This window comes from Neoarius graeffei, chromosome 10 (genome assembly GCF_027579695.1).
Source record: "Neoarius graeffei isolate fNeoGra1 chromosome 10, fNeoGra1.pri, whole genome shotgun sequence".
Classification (NCBI taxonomy): Eukaryota; Metazoa; Chordata; class Actinopteri; order Siluriformes; family Ariidae; genus Neoarius; species Neoarius graeffei.
The window spans coordinates 19,993,847-20,008,887 of record NC_083578.1 but is presented as its reverse complement, the minus strand read 5'-3'; the positions used below and the strand labels follow the sequence as shown (position 1 = coordinate 20,008,887).

Sequence of the window (15,041 nt, the reverse complement as noted above, 5' to 3'; positions counted from 1 at the left end):
TGTTCCAGGATACAATTGCGGGTTAGGAGTTTAATTCTAACCGGAGATGATTAGTGCGGAGGCATTAATACGGGTTCCCTAATAGGTTATTTGCTTGTATGTACTTTTTTATTTTTCCTCTCTCAGTACAAAGTAAACCTCCTAATGATGGCACTGTTTGAAGGATTTCTTTTGTAAAAATGTAAAGTATTGCATGTGAACTGTGCATGCGGTTTAGTGTGTGTGGTAAAGGTGTTTTAAAAAAAAAAAAAATTGGTTGTGTGAGATTTATAATCTGGTTGTTGCTCTGAATCACTATTACAGCTTTCATACCCCTTTTCTCTGGCAAAACACTTTTTAATTACCACTCACCTTAAAACTATCGTCACTCCTCAATTTCTTGATGTCCAACTGCTGGACCACTTTGAGACCCATATTACTTACAATTAGTAGTTACTGTTGCACCTTTTCTTGCTTCAGGTTGGTTTTCAGAGCCAGCCCTAGCATTGTGGTCGAAACTTCACTTGTGTATTTGTATTGTAATAATGCTCATGCTGAAACTTATTAAATTCCTCTACATTCTTGTACTTTTGGTTTCTCAGTTAATAAATAATGTAAAAGGGATGGACATTTGGGTTCAAGTTCAGATTTGTAGAAAGCTTTTATTAGAAACTGAGCCTATAAAATACTTTTACAGATTTAAAAAAAAAAAATATTACATCAGACAAAACGTGGTCCCTATAAACTTTAAACGGAGTTTACAGCAATATGCCAAATGTCATACATTTTACATAACGGTCTTCATGAATATTTGGTGTCTTACATAAAATTCAGTCTATCGTGAACATAACAGTACAGTATAAACAGATTCCGCTTCTGCAGTGTGATTTGGCATGTGTTTCGAACATTACAATCCTGTAGTCCTGAGGTACTTTAAAGGAACAGTCCACCGTATTTCCATAATGAAATATGCTCTTACCTGAATTGAGACGAGCTGCTCCGTACCTATCCGAGCTTTGCGCGACCTCCAGTCAGTCAGACGCGCTGTCACTCCTGTTAGCAATGTAGCTAGGCTCAGTATGGCCAACGGTATTTTTTGGGGCTGTAGTTAGATGCGACCAAACTCTTCCGCGTTTTTCCTGTTTACGTAGGTTTATATGAGCAGTGATATGAAACAAAGTTCAGTTACACAAATTGAAACGTGGCGATTTTCTATGCTATGGAAAGTCCGCACTATAATGACAGGCGTACTAACACCTTCTGCGCGCTTCGGCAGCGCATTGATACGGAGCTCAGATATCAATGCGCTGCCGAAGCGCGCAGAAGGTGTTAGTACGCCTGTCATTATAGTGCGGACTTTCCATAGCATAGAAAATCGCCACGTTTCAATTTGTGTAACTGAACTTGTTTCATATCACTGGTCATATAAACCTATGTAAACAGGAAAAACGCGGAAGAGTTTGGTCGCATCTAACTACAGCCCCAAAAAATACCATTGGCCATACTGAGCCTAGCTACATTGCTAACAGGAGTGACAGCGCGTCTGACTGACTGGGAGGTCGCGCAAAGCTCGGATAGGTACAGAGCATATTTCATTATGGAAATACGGTGGACTGTTCCTTTAAACATGTAGCTGTCAAGCACAGCAGTGCTATTTTTCTATGGAAAAATCCAGCCCTTATTAGCACACTTATTTACCGTACTCTGCTCTTCAGTCATCCAAGGATTCATTGTGTCATTTACTCAAGTCGTTAACACTGTCTGAACTTAAACGATTCCTTGGATTATTCGTTTATCAGAGAAGAATGTGTAGTGAGGTGGGTCTGATCACAAAATATTGGAAAACCTTAGTGAAGGTGAAATTTCTCCTGTCTGATGTTCTAAGGTCTTCAGAGAGGATGTAAATTGGTATTAGAGTAAACTTTTTAAACTTTTTAAACATTTTAGAGTTCTCAGAACAGGAAAACGTCAATCCTTGCACGATAAAGTTGTAGAGAGAATCCCCTCCATTTCATACTAATTTGGTCACCTGCCAATTCCCATATAACAGCGACTAAATGGAGAGGGTGGAGTAACCATGTGCTTCTTCAAAAATGTATGAAAGGAGCTAACTGCTACTCATGGTCCAGGGTAGGATAATGCTATCTACCCTCTTCAACATACGAGTTCACAGACTCCTGTGATTGGCTAGTGTCACAGTATAAGATCCCGCCCACCCAGAGCACATGGCTGAGGCAATGTCAGGATTCAAATTCATGATCTCCTGATTAATACTATAACAAGAGTACCACTATGATGACTTTCGTGAGTCCCTCAAAGAACGTCTCATTCTTGGCAGAGGGGAAGAGTACACCCTATAGGGAATGTAATGATTTTGCCAGGGTGCATAGTCCGAGATCTTCTGTTCAGTGTAGGGACTTCTACATTCATAGCACAGGAGTTGATGAGCTTTTACTTGTACATACACTGGTGTTGGTCTGCCCCCTGGTAGACAGCAATTACTTTGATCGATTTAAGACGGAAGTGGTCAATGCTGGTAACTAGTTTAGTGTAGCCGTTGGCTTTTCCTTAGCACTCACTTCTCCTCGTCTGTGGCCATGTAACACACACACAGCTGATCTTTCCCCAGCAGGATCAGAGATTCTCCATCGCAGTGCCAAAACAGTGACTGCACCTGTAAACCTGAGTTACACAGACTACGTCAGAGAACCACCAGAGCAAGTGAAGATAAGGTATAGGGCTAATATTTATTATTATTATTTCTGTTCACTGAGACAAACTAGGATTTGTCAGGCTTTAATTTGCTGTAGTATAAGAGCAATAAACCATCTCCAGACATTCTGCTACTGGAAAATAATCCACGTTGGAGCGGAGCTTCACTGAGCAACCTCGTTGATTATTTTCCTACAACAGCACACCCTGTTGTGTTGTCCACCACATTATATTGTTTATACAAGGAATACGTACAAATAAGAGATGGAGTGATGTGACCTATTTTTTAAATACTTGGCCTGTTATGCTTGGGTCAAAATCTCTGGACTTTTTAAAGGCCCCATGGCATGAAATTTTCACTTTGAGTTTTTTTAACGTTAAAATGAGTTCCTCTGACCTTCTTAAGTCACCCCAGTGGCTAGAAATTTCATAATGTGTAAACCAAACTATGCCCAACATTTGAGAATGGCGCGTCAAAACGGCGCGTTGATAAGCTCTTCCCTTTACTACGTCAGCAAGGGAGATGATCCCCACGCCCCCCCCGGATTCCCACCCACTGTATGGATTGCCCCGCCCAGTTGTCGTGAGGAGACCATAGAGGACAACAACAACATGGCATCACCTAAGCGAGCGAAACATGGAAATTGCGCTGTACATGGATGTGACAACACAGAAAAGAGTCTGTTTTTACTGCCGACAGGAGAGCCCCTGAAGACGCAGTGGCTTCATTTTATTTACTTCAATAATACGCCGTCGAGTCTACCTAAGACGGTGTATGTTTGTCGGAAGCATTTTCCTGAGGAATGTTTCCACAACTTGGGACAGTACAGGGCAGGTTTTGCACATCAACTGTCACTGAAGCCTGGGTCCGTACCAAGCATCCCTGCCGCATCAGCCACAAACACCGAACAAGTAAGTGTATAACTGGTCGTTTTGCCCCGTTTTAAAATCAGTGCGTTAGCCTAGCAGTGGCTACATTAGCTGTGCAGCTAACCGCTTGCTGCAGTTAGCCAGGTAATCTGCGCTACAAAACTAAAGAGCATGCAGCATGCTCTGTTAAACTGAGTTTAGTCTGGAAATTGACTGTAACTTATGAGCTTATGTTTGACTATTGCTCCGCAATGCATGTCTTCTGTTGGATAAGCGCTATGTTGCTGTAGTTGCTGCTTCTATCCTCTTTGGTTATGGAGTGCGTGTTCAAGCCTAGGGTATTATACGTTCATAAACTACCACTCCGAACACTCTCATGGTGATGATGCACGGGGCAACTTTTTGGGCAATGTTGCTGGCAACGGGCAACTAGGTGAGACACAGGGCAACTTTTCAGGGCAACTAACAATGGGCAACAACAGTTAGCAACGGCAGTTTACAGTTAGCTAAAAAAAAAAAATCGATGTCTTAATTTTTGCTGTGACCATTTAATCAAGCTGTCTGTTGTTTTTTAGAGCTTTGGTGAGGTAAATTCCTCCATATAGAATATTAAAATAACTTACTGGCGTAAAAACAGATGGAGTCTCTCCATCTCTTCACTCCACTGACACTGAGCGGCCACCATATTTGTTTGAAATTTCTGATCCGAACCTCACCGGAGGTCACATGACTCGATACTCGCGTTCTGATTGGCTTATCTCAAAAAGTTGCCAGAGATTATCAAAACCATTCAGAAAGAAACAATGTTGCCCAATCTCAATAGAAAAGAGTCAAAACGCAATTGCCCGGCAACATTGCCCAAAAAGTTGCCCCGTGTATCATCACAATCACTCTCTGTGTCACGTTGAGTTTACGAAAGGAGTCCGAGGGAGAACGGGGTTTTGTCTTAGCAGCGTGGCTACAGGCGCTGATAGCGAGTATGTGTGCGCGCAGCTTGGTCAAGCCCCCACCCTCTACCCTTCCCCGCCTCCTGCTTCTCATTAGCAAAACGACGCACTGGGAAAAGCGCCGAAATGGGGCTTTCTCCCAGGAGGCTATATTTACGTGCCGAGGGTTCATTTCAAGAAAGGCTGCGGATATAACATCCGGAAGCCTCCACGAGCCCGTTTAAAGCATCAACAAACCACTATGCCATGGGACCTTTAAAAAAAAAAAAAAAACGTTTTTTTCATGTTCTCTTGGAACGTGTGTGATACATTCATTCAAAAAAATACAATTTAAAATGGCTGTTTGACCTGGAAACAGTAACTGAATGCTGCTTGCAGTTCAAAGCTTACTCACCTATACCTTCCACTTCCACTTTGACTGAAACACAGCCAGCTGGGGACCACAGGTAGAGTTTGGTGTTTCCGGTGCAGAGTGCCAGGCGTGGCCGGCGCGGGTCCCAGGCGAAGCAGCGCACGGCTGACGTGTGTTCTAGTACGGCTTGCAGGCTGAGCCTCTGCATGTCCCACAGCCACACACACTGCGCCATGCTGTCTGAGACATGCGGTTGGCACAATGTCAGCCAGCACAGTGACATTGATGAGTAGTAATGTACTTAATGATGATTAACACCCCACCACCAAGCCAAACAGGAAGACACACTTGTCAGGGAGTTTGCAGGCGCAAGAATAAAGCTTAGTGGATAGAATAAAGGGGAATTACACAGCAGCTAAAAGCAGCAAATGTCTCCAAATACCAGACTCAGCGGGCAGCCGGTAATGCTTCTCATGACTGGTACTGATGCCAAATGGGGTAGGGGGCACTCATCAGGAAGTGGCTATGACCTACTGTATGTGAAAGAAGCTTCTATATTTACCCTGGATTCTAATAAACTACTTAAAAATAAATCAATAATTACATTACCATTTTTTGTGGCAAGGTAGTGATTGTCTGCGCTAAAAGCAACAGCAGAGATTCCGATTTTGGGGTTGGCACGATCTGGATCAGGCTTCACCACTGACACGTGGACTGGCAATTGAGCAATCTCATCTGAAATAAAGTAATAAATCAGTCAAGTTGAATAGAAACAGCTCAACTATAGAAGTCCAATCTCATGCTAGCATATTTCTAGCCAAGTTTTAGACCAGTACCACTCGTCTCCTTTAGATTTTTTAATACATTCAGGACTGTTTCTTTTTATCCACAGTATAGCATATAGTTTTGGTCAGAAATTCACATTCATTCATCATGGATGTGTCATAACATTGGACTTTCAATGATTTCTTTTTAAACTGTTCTTTTTCTGGCGCAAAATGATTGTACATTATACATCTTTAATAGAAAATGGATACATGCAGTACACCTAATACAGTATTTGGTTAAATGTCCCTTAGCAAGTTTCACCTTGACCAGATTCTTTTGGTAGCCATCAACAAGCTTCTGGCAAAATTCTGGTTGGATATTTGACTACTCTTCTTGGCAGAATTGGTCGAGTTAAATAATGTGTGTGGATCCTGGCTTTTAAGCACAGTCCATATATTTTCGATAGGGTTGAGGTCAAGACTTTGGGAAGGCCATTCCAAAAGCTTCAGTGTAGGCCTGCTTTATCCATTCCACAACCAGCCTTGATGTGTGTCTGGGGTTATTGTCCTGTTGGAACACCCAGTTGTGTCCAAGTTTCAACCATCTAGTTGATGGTTTGAGGTTATGATGAAGAGTTCTTCATTATTCCATACACTTTGCGCAAAGCAAAACAGCCCCAGAGCATGATGCCGTTGCCGCCACCATGCTTAACAGTTGGTACCGTTTTCTTAGGGCTGAATGTTTCTCCTTTACTCCTCCAAATATATCTGTCATTGTAGCCAAACTTTCCTCGAGAAGGCTCCTTGTCCATGTGGTCAGCTGCAAAGTTTAGTTGAGCTTGAAGGCATCGATTTTGGAGCAGGGGCTTCTTTCTTGGACAGCAGCTTCTTTAATCCATGGCAACGTAAAACTCATTTGACTGTAGACAGTGGTGTTCTACCGGTTTCCAGTTCATGAGAGGTCTGTGACTTGGTGGTTCCTGACCATCTGATCCAATTTGCTTTCGACTGAGGGTGACAATTTTGGTCTTCTTCCAGACCTTGGCAAAGTGACTACAAGTGACAAAGAACTTTAGGCTTACTGTATGTACAGCTGTTTGAACTGATGATGATCCTGGAATCTGCACTGAGCTCCTGGGACTTTCCCATTGTACTGAGTGGGAGTTAGCTTAATGAGCGCTGTTAAACAAACCCTTTCTTATGTTGGCACAGAGAAGGTACCAGCTGTAGTCAATCATGATCCCTAACAGGAAGTTAAGAGGTCTTGGAAAGTTAAAATGCATTTTGGAATTTAGCACCACTGAATTAATAATCTCAGTGGGCTGCTGTTGATTTCCAAAACTCAAAAATTAAAACTGGTGCACCAAATTCTTGGGTGTTTTTATTTTCTATTAAAGAGATATATTGTACAATCATTTTGCTCGAGAAAAAGGACAGTTCAAAGAAATCGCTGAAAGCCGAATATTGCCATGACGTTCGTGTCCATGCTGAGTATATGTACATTTCTGACTATAACTGTATATCAGCTTGTTTCAGAGGAGTGTGGGATGTTAGATTAATATGAACATATCCCGGAAGTGCAGTGCAACATCTGTTGCCAGGAACAAATCTTTGAATTTGAGCCATACAAAGCACTGAGGCAAAGTCTGACCGTCAGTGGGGGTGGTTTCATGTTTTTAGGAGCAGAGACAAAGGTTTATGGAAGAGATCTTGTGTCAAAACATGACACTAGGCACCATGTTTTTGGTGATAAGATTTATATGGGGGCATTCTCACAGAGCTCAGTCAATGGTCTGCCTACAGAAATAGCTGGTCAACTTTGCTGCGTGCTGGAATTCATAATGACCCTGTCACCATGCCGAGCCTTTCAGCCTCAGGCTCCACTCAAACACAACTGTCTGCATAACGCGCAATATTAGCATACACACACTCAGCCACCCACACACCCCAATCGTGCTCATCAGCAAAGTAACTGAAACAAGACCTAATATAAACAAAAGCAGAAGGTTACTTGAGATAAGTGAAATATTTAAATAAATACGATGATTGCTATAAAAATCAGATTTATGGTCTTATGATTATGAAATGGCTGACTGATGTACATAATTTTTAAACTTGATTTTGAATTGTCACATTTTGTTGTGCTTGAAGGAGAACTGAAGGCAAATTTATCAAAATTCTATTTCTCTCATTTTATTAAATATAGGAATGCATTTCTGACGGCTATTTTGTCACTGCTATAGCAAGTTATGAGTGTTTGAAATATGCTCTGTAATATCAGTCCATATGTCAAAGCAATGGGCGTAAACAAGATCCGTTGAGACCTGTGCGAGACATCGTAGGACGGAAGTAAAACGTACAGCGGAAATCAAAGTGACCGACATCTGCCAACGTTGTCAAAAGACGCGCGCGCCCTCTTTCGAACGCTGACGTAATCAAGCCTGAAGTTTTGTTTGTTTTGATAGCAATCAGGAAAGTTTTAAAAAAGTAGGCAGTAATCGTCATTTAAACTCGTTTTTGTGCAATATTTCATTTGGAAAACAGTTTTCAAAATGGCGGCACTGACACCTGGCTGACACTTAACGTTTTGAAGTCTCGTGAAGATCGCATGGATAAGTGACGCCTGCCATGGACCAAACGAACTAAATTCAACACGGCTAAAAACTGAGTAGGCCAATAATAATATTTAATTGCAATTAGTTGCCAATATGAGTCATGATATAAGGTTACTAAAACCGAAAACGTAACTGAATAACACATTAAGAAATAAAGCAAGTAGGGCTGTGCGATATGGGAAAAAATGAATATCCCGATACATTTTCTCCATTTCACGATATACGATATCTCGATATATTTAAATCTCCTCTAAAGGACCCCATGAAATATTTTACTCTTTACTGTTTTCACTACAATCCCTGCAGATTAAATAACATTCTTGGTTAACTTTACAGGTGGTTTTCAACAACACATTTTAAATTGTCATGTTGGTGATTAATCACAATTGAATTGAAATAAGACTATTTTTATTCAACAAAGATGTGGCACAAACTGCAAAAACAATCTTGAAAATTGCAACAAAGGGGCAAAACAATACAGAGCTGCTCAGAGCTCAAACCAATAAAGTGCAGCTCAACACTGAGAAAGACATTTAGCCTAAATAAGAAAAGTGCTCTTTCATTCAATTATTTTAAAAAAATAGATCTCCAAGATATTAACCTAACTACTGAGAACCACTGGAACATTCACAATAGAGAGAGAGAGATTGAGGGAGAGAAGAGAGAGATCTGCAAAACAATTTTTCTCTTTGCACACTTTTGAACTGAATGTTTTCTGGCTCTGCCTCTCAGATGTGTATAATTCCGGCTGCTGCCTTTCGTGAGGACAGGTTTTTTTGCACACTTTACAAACTGGCATTTGCTGTTCCACGTCCTCCTCGCGATATCCAAAAAAATGCCAGATGACTGACCCCTTACGAGTTCTTTTAGGAACAAATTCGTCCGCTTCCATTTTTAATTTGTCGCTGAAATTGACAGAGCTTACACGGTAGCCTATGCAACACCAGCGATTTGCACGAACTGAGTCAGCGCTGTAAACCGGAACTAGAAAATCTTCCCGCCGGCAGTGTTGCCAGATACTGCTGACGTTTTCCAGCCCAAAATAGGTTCAAAACCCGCCAAAACGCACTTAAAACCGCCCAATCTGGCAACACAACCGAAACTAGAAAATCTTCCCGGAAGTTCCTTTCAGCATCGAGATGTCGCCCGGGATTGGTTGGTGAGTGGGTGACGTTATTGTTTTCTTTCCCCTTAGGCAGCCTCTCACGTTACTGCCTGAGGGACAGGGAGAAAACCACCGGAAGAGGTTTTAAACAAACACAACAAACACGAAACGAAAGCAAGTTGGAAGATGACCATAAAATACTCGATAGTTACGATATAATAATTTTATGTATCGCACACAGAATTTTCGGTGATATATCGAGTATATTCGATATATCGCACAGCCCTAAAAGCAAGTTTAAAAATGACTTCAGTTCCCCTTTAATATACTAAGTAACTTTAAAAACGCACAGTGGAATTCAACACGATATCACTTTAGATCCATGCATATATTTGAAATTTATGATATTGTATGTAATGCACACACATCTTGAAACATCGATAAAGGACATTTATTGTCAAACTCAAGAATTAATTCACAATAAAAAAATTCAAAGTGACAGTTGGTCCATGTTCGGACCGTCATGCTGGAGATTCTGGGTCTGTGTCGTCCAGGGGTCTCAGCAGCAGTGACTGAGGGTGTCAGGAATCTGTCACGGAGGTGAGCTAGCCTGATGTGCTGATCCTGAACTGGCGTCGTGACTCGAGGCTGACCAGGGCGTGGACGAGCCCTGGTGCTCCCTGTCTGTCTGTAACGCTGACTCAAACGGGAAATGGTCGAATGATGAACACCGAAGTGCCGGGCGACCTCTGTCTGTGTACTTCCAGCACGCAACATCCCGATGGCCTGTTCACGTTGATTTTGGCTTAGGCGTGGCATCTTCAATAATGACAATTTTCCCATCATTTCCCCCAGGTATTTATAGGCAAGATTGTGTGTGTACAGTGTATGCAAAATTTGTTTGAAAATTAAAGCCTGTCCATGTCATTGACTACCCGAGTCATATTGTACGTTATTGAGTAGGTTACAACTCCCTTAAATTCTGATTTGAGCACTGATTTCGAACTTATTCGGGCGGAACGAAGTTATTTTTCCATTGTGATATATTTCTTTTCTTCTTGAGATAAACTCAGCACGAATTCAGCAAGTTTTATCAATGTGCGTTTTTAAAGTTACTTAGTGTATTATTCACGTGTCCACAAATGTAACATTTGGAAATGATTTTTAAATAGTTTTAAAGCAATCTATTGATTGTCTATCGATTATTTCCTCCTTGATCAATACAAGGCACCACTAACAGCGATCCACTGTAAAAACAACAAATCAATCTATTTCATGCACACTTGCATTATACGAAACAGTCCAGAGGCCTTACATTTGCTCTGTGTGTTGAATGAGGAACTTGTCATGGTGATGTGATGATTGGACAAATCCTCGATGCCAACAACAGGCTTTTTCTCCACCTCCTTGTATACCACCTAATAACAAAAAAAAAAAAAAAAGTTCTGCATACACGTACACTGCCATGTCTCAGCCATCTTTCTTTATAAGCCATGTAAATGCATGACAAATTCCAAATACTGGCAGAACTACAAGTATATGAAATGACTTTAGAAACAGTGGACAAAATTCGGAATAAATGCCTACAACTTTGGGGTTAGCGACTGTAACCGGATGCTCAAACTCGACAAGCTTCTTCCAGGTGATGTGGTTCAGGATCCGAACCTAATGTTAAACAACCATAGCATAATTGCGTCAGACACATTGGTTTGTATTGACAAGTGAAAGGTTCTTAGAAAATAAAGCAGAAACCGTGTGAAATTACATATAAACTGATTTCATGTCAAACAATCCACATTTTTGATCTATCCTTATGTTGTGAGAGTTGGGACAGAATAAAACTATGGACTGTCTTGTTGACCTGAGGTCTGGTTTGAGAAACACTGGCTTAAAACTATTGAATTCATACATTGCCTGGCCAAAAAAAAAAAGAAAGGGGAGGGCAGGAGTCATACAGATCGGTATTTCGTTGGCTCACCTTTAGCTTTGACTATGGTGTTGATTCACCATGGCATTTTTCCCCAAACAACCTTATATATATATATATATATATATATATATATATATATATATATATATATAAAATCACAACATTTTTCCCCATCCATGCATTAATTTTTTTTCACTGAGATCTTGTATTGATGATGGGAGGTCAACCCACTCCGTAAAGTCTTCTCCAGCACATCCCAAAAACTTTCAATAGGGTCATGGTCCTTTCTTCCTAGTTGGGAGTTTCAGAGTTGAATCTCTCAACACTGCTTCTCCAGTCATCTCTGTCGCACAACGATACACCTCATCTATGCCGAGGCTGGTGATTTCTTGCATGTTTTTGACGTAGGTTAGTCGAGGTCTTCCTCTCCTATTACAGCCTTGCGTTGTTGATTCAGCTGGTCTTCTAAACCAATGTCCAAGAGTACGTAACTGTTTTCCTATCAGTATTTTTGCAAGATTTCCCCTTTTGGTGCAAGCCAGGACGTATTTGTTGGTGATTCTATCAGTTCGCTTGATATTTAACATAACACAGAGCCTAATCTAGGAATTTGAAAATAGGGGGCAGATCCCTCACTAGTTGTAGAAACCAGGGACAGAAAATATTAACATGGGTAAAAATATCCCTCATTTGTTCCAGTTAGTGGGGACAGAAAAATAAGTAATGCATTGGTAGATATTTTCAAGAGTACATCTATAAACAGAAGTTTTATTAATAAAACTAAATACATGTAACAAACATTCATATCAGATGTTAATAGATATATTATCATAATTATGGCACTATTGAGGTTTTTCACCCACGTGACCAAGTCATGTGATGCATCGTTAGGCTGCCATTTTGGACGTCACGGCTCGAATCAGTTTGAATGCGACGAAGGCGACAAATGAAAAACATAAAAGAAAAAGGAGCGAGATGCAGAAAACGCCTTCACTATCCAGCGACGTAGGGCATTTACAGGGCGAGCAGAGGGAGAGGTATTTGCAAAAATTGAGGTTAGCAGGCTTAGAGAACGACGTTTACCTGCTTCCACCAGGATTGTTCACTGACGTACGGAAGTACACGAAGCCCTCGTCTTTACTTGACTTCGGCCCACATGATCTGTATACCTATGTCGTTAAAAACCCATCGCCATACACAGGTATTGATCTGAAAGCGTATACGAGTTTGGATGCCTACAAATATTTTGTGTCAGGCTGGGTAACATGCCTACATCAGCGGGTCGTCCCTGGAGCCGGTGGTCGCCATCTTATTACAGCTAAGGTTTGTTCACATTTTCATTTACTTTCGGTCCTCAGGATAAACAAAATGTTATTAAATGTCATTGAAATAACTTCTTAGTCTGTTGAGACATGGCCCGTTATAAATTTGCTGTTACCAGGCAATGACCAAGAACTGTATTATTAGAGTCGGTGTCTGTGTTGTAGCAGTGTACTAGCAGCTAGCTGTTAGCACTAGCTAATGTCAACAACATAGTAGCTAGTATGTTACTGTAGCAATGTTTACGTTCAGTCATTTGGATGACTGTTAAAACCTTTCAGTCTCAAGTTTTTCCTTTACTGTATTTACTAGTTTACTGTAATTATGATCCGGCAGCTATTTACACCGGATCCAGTGTAAATAGCTGCCGGAGCGCACCTCCGGCTTGCTGCCCCTCAAATTAAGCAGCGCGCTCCGGCTTGCTCCCGGAGTGCTCCGGGAGCAAGCCGGAGCGCGCTGCTTAATTTGAGGGGGAGCAAGCCGGAGCGCGCTCCGGAACCTCGGCCGGAGCACTCCGGGAGCAAGCCGGAACGCGCTGCTTAATTTGAGGGGGAGCAAGCCAGAGCGCGCTCCGGCAGCTATTTACACTGGATCCGGTGTCTGTAACGTTTTTTTTTTTTTTTTTCAAAGCTGGTTCTCCCTCTCTGTCTGCAGCGTTAGTATGTAGCTTGATCTTCAAAATGGCGGACACTGGGGCGTCACGTGACCCTGTGACGTCAGGTGAAAAACCTCAATACATATCCTTTAATACAGTGATATGAAAACCATATCAGCAAACACTTATCCACAGTTTATAGTATTGCACAAAGATTATGATCAGATCTGAACTTTAAAAATGTAATGAAATGTGTGTTCATACTTCGTTTTTTTTCTTCGTTGCATTGTCTTTAGTTTCATTGCGTTTCGATTTCGTCCCCGTTGCCTCAGGCTCATCGACGATAACGACAGCTGAACTCGTATCTGCCTGGACTGTCACTTCGGTGGTAACATCGTCGACTTCGGTTTCATATTTCATTTTCTTCTTGGTTGGTTCATCGGTAGTACTTGTATCGGGTTGTGTAATGTCGGCTGGATTAGTATCTGTCACTTCTGTGTCTTCATTTTGTTTCCTTTTTTCGTCCAAAGGTCTTTCAACGTGACCACGCGTTTTGACATTATGTTTGGATGAGACAGAACGATATGCCATGTGCTTTTGGGTATTTTTAAAACACTTCACACGATTGGTTGAGATACACTGTCTTCCGGTTCAGTGACTATAATAGTTCACAAAACTGTTTTACCCGCAAAATAAACCATTCGAAATACTTCGGTCCTTTCCGATATTTTCCGATTGGTGTGTAAACAACGCTATATTTACCGCAGTGCTTGCTAGCTGGTGCTGACAAATTGATACACACAAGATTCAGTAAAATGCGACTACACGCTCTCTACTTATAAATGCGCGACAAAATGAATAGATACGCGATATCACTCTCGTGCCCAAAAAGTGGATGTGCGACAGACGGATAAAAAACGCGTATTACGCGCCCTAGATTAGGCTCTGTAACAGCTGGTGGCAAACGAGTTCAGTTAATTCTTCTTGGTCTAAATGAGTGTCCATGATTCTGCCCCATAAAGGAGGATGGAGAGTATTGGGGAGTCAGAGCTTGTCAAAGCTTGAGTTGTAATGAGATTTTGTTGGACTGCCAAATGGTGGTCAGTTTCCAGAAGTTGTTCCAGGCACTTCCACGTCTCTGATGGAAATCTTTCAGTGATGATGCAATGCATGCCCCAAGGTACTCGAAGTCGGTTATAAGTTCCGTGTTTTGTTTGGCTGGTGGTGGTGCCTCAGTGCAAACACGATGAACATGACCTTGTTTTTTTTTTTTTTCTCTATTGACTTTCAAACCTATAGGAGAAGCAGCTTTCTCAACATTGCCAAGGTGTTCCCCTGCAGCAGTCTCTGATGAATCAAGTAGAACAAGATCTGAAAAGTCCAGGTCAGGAAGTATGATTTCTGGGTTTTCAGGATGTTTTTTCAACCCATGGTTCATGTCCATCTGCTTCAAGATGCAATCTAGTAAATATATAAAAACGGGGCACGTGCATCTCCCTGCAGAACTCCTGTATTAATGCTAAAAGCTGGGCTCATCTGGTTGCCAATGCGGACTCGACCTGTGCTGTTTGAATAGATAGCAGCTATAGCATCAACAATTTTCTGAGGAACGCCGTAGTATTTTCCACACGGTGTCTCTATTGATCGAATCAAAGGCTTTGCTGAAGTCCATGAAAGTTGCTATGAGTGGTAGTTGACGCTGATGGTAAGTCTCCGGTAACCTCCTAAGCACGTGAATTTATTCGAGACAGTTCCGACTTTTTTGAAAACCAGCTTGATAAGGTCGTAGGAGTTTATTTACAGGCTCGCAGGCACAATTTAGGAGCATTCTATTATATACCTTTTCCAG

The 15,041-nt window shown here is 41.5% G+C and overlaps 1 protein-coding gene across 7 annotated transcripts in view; it reads right to left on the bottom strand.

Annotated features, from left to right (window-relative positions):
- Window positions 1-1,504: 1,504 nt before the first annotated feature.
- The window catches only part of wrap73 (WD repeat containing, antisense to TP73), a 40,714-nt gene continuing 27,177 nt past the window's right edge, over window positions 1,505-15,041 (bottom strand). For 4 of the 7 annotated variants that reach the window (XM_060931477.1, XM_060931478.1, XM_060931475.1 and 1 more), the window contains exons 9-13: window positions 10,935-11,012; window positions 10,663-10,765; window positions 5,470-5,595; window positions 4,903-5,100; window positions 1,505-2,661 (exon numbers count right to left, since the gene is read on the bottom strand). In XM_060931477.1, coding sequence (XP_060787460.1) covers window positions 2,555-2,661; window positions 4,903-5,100; window positions 5,470-5,595; window positions 10,663-10,765; window positions 10,935-11,012 — 612 coding nt within the window. In that variant the 3' untranslated portion in view covers window positions 1,505-2,554. Of the gene's footprint in view, window positions 2,662-4,902; window positions 5,394-5,469; window positions 5,596-10,662; window positions 10,766-10,934; window positions 11,013-15,041 lie in introns of those variants that run through there. The other 3 variants (XM_060931482.1, XM_060931483.1, XM_060931481.1) reach the window with 3 other exon arrangements.